This window comes from Alligator sinensis, unplaced genomic scaffold (assembly GCF_000455745.1).
Source record: "Alligator sinensis unplaced genomic scaffold, ASM45574v1 scaffold30_1, whole genome shotgun sequence".
In the NCBI taxonomy this organism is placed as follows: Eukaryota; Metazoa; Chordata; order Crocodylia; family Alligatoridae; genus Alligator; species Alligator sinensis.
In genome coordinates, this window is record NW_005842060.1 from 328964 (window position 1) to 335774 (window position 6811).

Below are 6811 nucleotides of genomic sequence, written 5' to 3' on the forward strand. Positions count from 1 at the left end.
GAGGCCAGCCATTTTGGACCTAGGGCTGCCCATATAAACAGGGCAGTTTTGCTGCTGGAGGCCAGGCAACAACATCTCCTGGCCGTAGGGCTGCTGGTATCATCTGGAGGTAAGGGAGGAGCTGTAGGAGATGGTCAGGAGGGTCCTGGTCTTGGGTATGACCTAAAACTGTACTCTGCTGGGAGTGGGTGGCCTGGTGGGACTCTGTGGCACGGGAGTCCCCAGGAAATGCCAGGCCAGTTATCACCCTGGTGAAAGGTGGGTCAGGGCGCCTTAACCCTAGCCCTCACCTTCGGGTGGATTTGTGTTCCATTGGAAGTAGTTGCAGGGGTGCAAGCCCCGATGAGGAGAGTGGGGGCCAAGTACAGCCGAGGCTGCCTGAGCCCTGTGGGGTGCAAGCCCTGAGAAGGAGAGTTAGGGCCAAATACAGCTGTGGCCACCTGAGCCCTGCAGGGGTTTGAGACCCTGAGGGGGAGAGTGGGGCCAGGTATGGCCGAGGCGGCCTGAGCCCTGCGGGGGTGCAAGACCCCGAGAGGGAGAGTTGGGGCCAGGCACGGCTATGGCCACCTGAGCCCAACAGGGAGCAGCCCCCTCCCCCCCCCAATAGCCCCAGTGAGGGGGTAGCCCCAGCAAAGGGGGCCAAGATCTGTAGCCCCAGTGAGGGGTGGTGTGCTAGCTCCAAGGGAGGGGCAGAGTAATGGAGCCTCTGGAGGCACAGAGTATGGGAGCCTCTGTGAGGGGGTAGCCCCTAGTAAGGGGCAGAGATCTGAAGCCCCAGTGAGGGGGTGATGTGGAGCCCCAAGCAAGGGGAGCAGGCCCAGGTAAGTCTCCGGATGCCTGAGGCCTAGTGAACAGGGGGCCTCAACCCCAGAGCGAGAGAGGTGAGTCCTGACTGGAATAAGTCCTCCACTGCTGGGAGACAGAGTGAGTTGAAAGTAACATCCGAAGTAGCACCATGACCTGCTGCCCCAGGGGGGAAGTGAAAGTACCCTGTGAGACCCTGGGGCACCAGTCGTGGTGTGAGGTACCCCAGCTCCCCAAGTTCAGGAAGGGGGACCCAGAGAGAGTATTGGCTAGTGAGGTCGGAGGTAGAGTGCCCCCTTGACTGGTCCGTGCTGGGGCCAGGACCAAGAAGGTCAAAAGGGCCAGGGGCCCACCGTGAAGGGCACCCAGAGTCATGGGCCTGGGGAGCCCGCCTGGCTTTTGAGGTGAGGCTAGGGCCTGCGTAGGGCCGAAGATCCTGAGTAGGGACTATGCCCGAGAGGGGAGCCAGCTACGTGGAGCTCAGCAGCCCGGATGAAGGCGACGTAGGCCACTGGAGCGGGGGGAACCAAAGGAAGGTCCTATGGGGAGGATTCTGGAGCCTAGTGTGGGGCTGGTGTGTTTGTAACATCTGGATGCCATCTGCGAGGCTTGGGCTGCGGTGTAGGGGAGGATAGGAGCTGCAGATAGTGCCCCTGGCATCAGGGCAAAAAAATGGGCAGCCCCCCCGCATTATTTAACAGCTTATTAATTTTTCAGCAAGTCATGGCGGGCAAGACAGGCGGGCGGCATGCCCGGAGGCAGGTGGGAGGCCGGTGACAGCTGGCCCGACAGGAGCCCACTTTGCTACAGTCACTCTGGATCCTAACCCTACTCTCCAGTGTATCTACTGCTCCCCCCAGATAGGTGTCATCTGCAAACCTGCTGAGGATACACTTTATACAGGTCATTGATGAAGACATTGAACAAAACCGGCCCTAGGACTGACTCCTGGGGTACTCTACTTGATACCAGCTGCCACCTAGACATCGAACCATTGATTGCTACTCTTTGAGCCTGATGCTCCAGCCAGTTTTCTGTCTATCTTACAGTCCACTCATCCAGCCTATACTTCCTTAGCTTGCCTGTGAGCATGTTGTAGGAGACGGTATCAAAAGCCTTGCTAAAATCAAGGTACATCACATCTACTGGTCTCCCTGCATCCACAGTTACCTCATCACAGAAGTCAGGTTTATCAGGCATGATGTGCCCCTGGTGAATCCGTGCTGACTATTCCTAATCACCGTTTTCTCCTCCAAGTGCTTAGAAATGGATTCCTTGAGGATCTGCTCCATGATTTTAGGCTGAATGGTCTGTAGTTTCCTGGATCCTCCTCTTTCCCTTTCTTAAATATGGGCACTATGTTTGCCTTTTTCCAATCATCTGGAACCTTTCCTGATTGCCATGGGTTTCCAAAGATGATGGTCAATGGCTCTGCAATTACATCAGCCAACTTCCTCAACACTTTTGGGTGCATCCCATCTGGCCCCATGGACTTGTACACATCCGGCTTTTCTAAATAGTCCCTAACCTGTTCTTTCAGCACTGAGGGCTGCTCACCTCTTCCCCAAACTGTGCTGCCCAGCACAGTAGTCTGGGAGCTGACCTTGCCTGTGAAGACTGTGGTCAAAAAGGCATTGAGCACTTCAACCTTTTCTGCATCCTTTGTCACAAGGTTGCCTCCCCCATTCAGTAAGGGACCCACGTTCCCTGATCCTCCTCTTGCTACTGACATACTTTTAGAAACCCTTCTTGTTACCCTACACATCTCTTGCTAGCTGCGACTCCAGTTGTACTTTGGCTTTCCTCTCTTAATCCCTTCATGCCTGAGCAGTGCTCTTATATTCTTCCCTAGTTGTTTATCCAAGTTTTCACTTCTTATAAGCTTCCTTTTTGTGATTTAGTTTACTGAAGAGTTCCATGCTAAGTCAAGCTGGTCTTCTGTTATACTTGCTAGTCTTCCTGCACATTGTGATGGTATGTTCCTGCACTCATATTGCTCATTATCCATTACTCGTATCGACATGAATCTGGCTCTTACCAAAAATATCCTGGTTCATGGAGGCAGTGCAGCTGATTAGGAGAGAGAGGCCCTTCTATCACTAGCTCCAGGTTGTATTTCTTTCCCCTTAAAGACATTTAGATTTCATGATCCTTGAGAAATAATGCTATGTAAACATATGTTTCATGGCTTCTGAGACTATTTTAAAATGCAGTATTTTTTGTTAGACTTTTATGTTAGTCACTGGAAAAAATCTGATTTTATTGTTGGGAGAGATGTAATAAGTGTTCAGAACATCTAATTATTATCCAGAAATATTTTTAATAAATTTCATTTGAATTCTCTTATTGGAATGTAATGTTTGGTTAATATTAATATCAACTTGGATGGCATAAATATATTTTGCTTTGATGTAGGACATTATGATGAAAGAGGGGGGACCGTCTTAATCAGAGAGATTTTTCCCAGAGACCCTGGTTTTGGCCAGCCCTAGTGTTGGAGTCAAGCCTGTCAAACATCTGTTCTTCTCTGTTCTGTCTCCGCTGTTTGTGTGTGGGGTTTTTTGGCTTGTTTGTATGTTTTAGTTGCAATATGTGCTAGCATACTGAAGTGTGTTTTTGAACCAGTGGGGGAGAAAAAGCATACATTCTTAATGTCTTGGAAATTACGTTCTATAATTGCCTTATTCTAATGCAAAGAAGTATTTAACTGCTGAAGATAATGGCTCTAATACCTTTCCCATTTCTGCTTTCTTAATAGGTTACAAAGACAGAATTGGAAAAATTAAAAGCTAGTTATAGACAATTAATAAAAGAAGTAAATTCTGCCAAAGAGAAGTATAAAGAAGCTGTGGCTAAAGGTATGTTGTTACTGCCTGATACAGTATTACTGGTAGCTGTAGCTCTTTTTTTAATATTGCCTTGTACTAACATTTTTTTGCAATAAAACAATGATATTTCTGTTCTGTTGAGTGAGACAGAACAAGGCCGCTACTACACATGGAGGTAAAGGCGCGCTGGGATCTAAAATGCAATTCACATAATCATGCCTCTTGCCAGGCCCATGTGCCTGGCAGGAAGTGCGATTGTGGGATTGCATATTAGATCTCATTGCACCTTATTGCCAGTACAGGGGGGGAGCCTGATACTGGGCTCCCTCTGCATGGGCAAGAAGCAAGCTCTCATGGCTGGGAGCCCCCTCAGCTGATGGCACCTGTGGTGATCTCCCCATTCCATGGGTTTCACATGCCTCTGAGGCTTGGAGATTGTGGCTCTGGTGATCTTCCTGCCTGAGGGGTTTCATGGGCCCGTGGGCCTGGGATACCATAGCTGTGTCCTGTGTCTCCTGGGACTCAACCATAGGGTGCTGCCAGGACCCAGAGTCTGCAGCTGCTGGGGCTGAGAGTTGCCAGGAGTTGTCCCACAGCTCACGGGGCTCCCAGCTTCAGGGAATACCCTGCTACATGTGCAAATTAAAGTTTAATAACAACTAGCTATAAAGTTAGTACATGTTTTTGAGGTCTAACTTTATAGCTGATTAAAGCTTTTCATTGTGTGATAGCTGCCCTGCATGTGTAGCCTGTCTTAAGGTAATTGTGTATTTAACTAGTTAATTGTGCAATACTTGTAACGTGTAGAGGAGGACTCTGTCATAATCTTTGTTTATATATAAATGTTTCTTCTTGATACAGTTATCTAAAAGATTCCTGAGATGTGAATCATTTTGTTTGGGATTTTCCTTTTTCTCTTTAATTGACTGACTTGGAACATAAAATAAACACACGCATACACAGACCTTGTGTCTTGAGCAGAATGCTCAGTGTTTTCCCCCCAATTTAGCATTATCTGTAGTCTGGGATATTTTTAAGGAGACAAAAGAAGTTAGGTGACCAAGCTGAAATTTGGAAGTGCTGAGTGTCTTAATTTGTTGGGGTTCTTTGAAAGTCTCTGTGCTTTAAAGCTTGTGTGTGTATGTGAGAGAGAGAGAGTTATTTGGAATCATAATTTTTTTTCCTTTTGAAAATTATTTTTACCCTTTGTACGTTATATTAATTGAAATTAAATGAACAGTAGAGTGTGAATATAATTACTGTTTCATATTTAACTGTTTATAACATAGTAGTGCCTATAGTACTTATCAGAGAACTGGGTAGCATTGTGCTTAGGCACTACTCTTTCACTAACGAAGAAAAGAGTCCTTGCCTTGCCTCCTTAGATTTCAGACAACCAGTAGATGGATGCAACAAATATCAGGGTAAAAATGAGTTAAAAATTATGTAACAATTACTACTAGCACAGCTGAGCTATTATGGTTTTACTGGTTTTCAGGTGTAAAACAATCTAAATTAATCTGTTTGTTATCATCATGGATCCTGGTTTTCTCTGATTTTAAAAAATCACAAATTCTCTGATAACGCATTATTAAAATTAAAAAGCCCCTGCAGCTACCCCTAGCTCTGCTGGTGCCCCTCACTGCCCCCACATTGGAGCCCCCAGCTGCCAGGGCTATGGGGCAAGGGACACAAGTCTGCAGCTGTCTGCCCCCCCCCCCCCCACCGCAGGCAGCAGCATCATAGAGCCAGCTCCCCCACTGCTCTGACTGCTCGGGTGGGGGTGGGGCCAGCTCCTGGCTCCCCCCAGCCCTGCCAGAGGGACCCCCAGCCCCCTGCAAGCCCCACTGATCTCAGGCACCAGGAGTGAAGCTGAGCTGAGCAGAGCTGTGGCTGACTGAGAGCCTCAGGCCCTGCCCTTCCCTCTCTGCCTTCAGGCAGGTCTGGGGGTTTCCTGTCCTTTTTGCAAATAGCTCTTGCAGGCTGGAGCTCAGCCAGCCTGCAGAGCTCTTTGCAAAGGCAGGGAATCTGCGGGTTTCTCTGCTAAAAGGAGAAATCTGTGGTTTTTTTTTTTTTTTTTTTTTTGTTTTTCCATGGGAAACGGAAAACCAGGATACCTGGTTATCATTCCTTCTGATTCTTAAAGCTGTCACCTACAAATTACTTAACTATGATAGTCTATCTTTAAATAGTCATGTTATCTCTACATCCTTAGGGAATGGAACAAGTTCTGTGATCTCAAAAAGCAGTATTCCTTCCTCTTTTGCTCACTGTGGTCTTATTCTGAATTTGTGTGCACTTGTTGAGAATCAGAGACGGGTTTGGATCCTCTGCTATTGCAAAATTGGGGCTGATGTTTTGCTGCTACGCTGTGCAAGTGAAATTAGTCTTTTGTCAGTGTTCTCAGAGCTATCATAAAAAAGAGCTGTTTTTGTTTGGACTGTTTACTCTATCCTGGTACTGTTTTTCTTGAGCTTCACTTTCATTTGCCTTCTCTTACTAATAGCTTATTCTTATTAAATTAATAGTTAATGTAAAACAGTGTTTCCAGTGTCTGATTTGTAACACTCAGAAGAGATTTGACAGGGTTTTCCATAAGGGCTGCAGAATGTAAACTATGAAGATTTATTTTTGCAAACAAGAAAAGTTCTGTTACAACATTTGGAAAATCAGTACATAATTTTCATAATTTATATGAGCAACCAATTTAAGTTAATGAATTAAACGTGCCTCCTGTAATAGATGAATATACTATGATCTCACTCTCTGTGTAAGAAAGAGAGGAATAACTTTTTTATATTTTTGAACAATGTAACCAAACTGGGAACAGAGAAGTAAACACTGATGTGGCTTTGAGTGAAGGCACTCTATCTAGTCTGCTTTACCTTGTAAGTATGGAAAGGTATATCTCAGTTTTGTTGTGTTTATTTTGCAAGGAGTAGAAAGTGCCTGTTGCCTCATCTCCTAATGAGACTCGCATTGTGAATAATTATTTACATACAAAATGAGAGAGAGAGAGAGAAACCAACAATGTCTTAGGTTTCTGTTTGACCGGCAGAGTATGTCCTCTGGAGCTGTAATTGTAGGCAGGTTAGGAAGCTGCAGATGTGCTGAATCGGGTCCGGTGTTTACAATCATAATATAAATAAAATATGAGTCTCCAAAACTGTCCAGCAGGA

The 6811-nt window shown here is 46.3% G+C and overlaps 1 protein-coding gene across 7 annotated transcripts in view; it reads left to right on the forward strand.

Annotated features, from left to right (window-relative positions):
* FER (FER tyrosine kinase) overlaps positions 1-6811 on the forward strand; it is a 340335-nt gene that overhangs the window by 37412 nt on the left and 296112 nt on the right. For all 7 annotated transcript variants that reach the window (XM_025203513.1, XM_025203514.1, XM_025203515.1 and 4 more), the window contains one exon: positions 3563-3662. In XM_025203513.1, coding sequence (XP_025059298.1) covers positions 3563-3662 — 100 coding nt within the window. The remainder of the gene's footprint in view (positions 1-3562; positions 3663-6811) is intronic.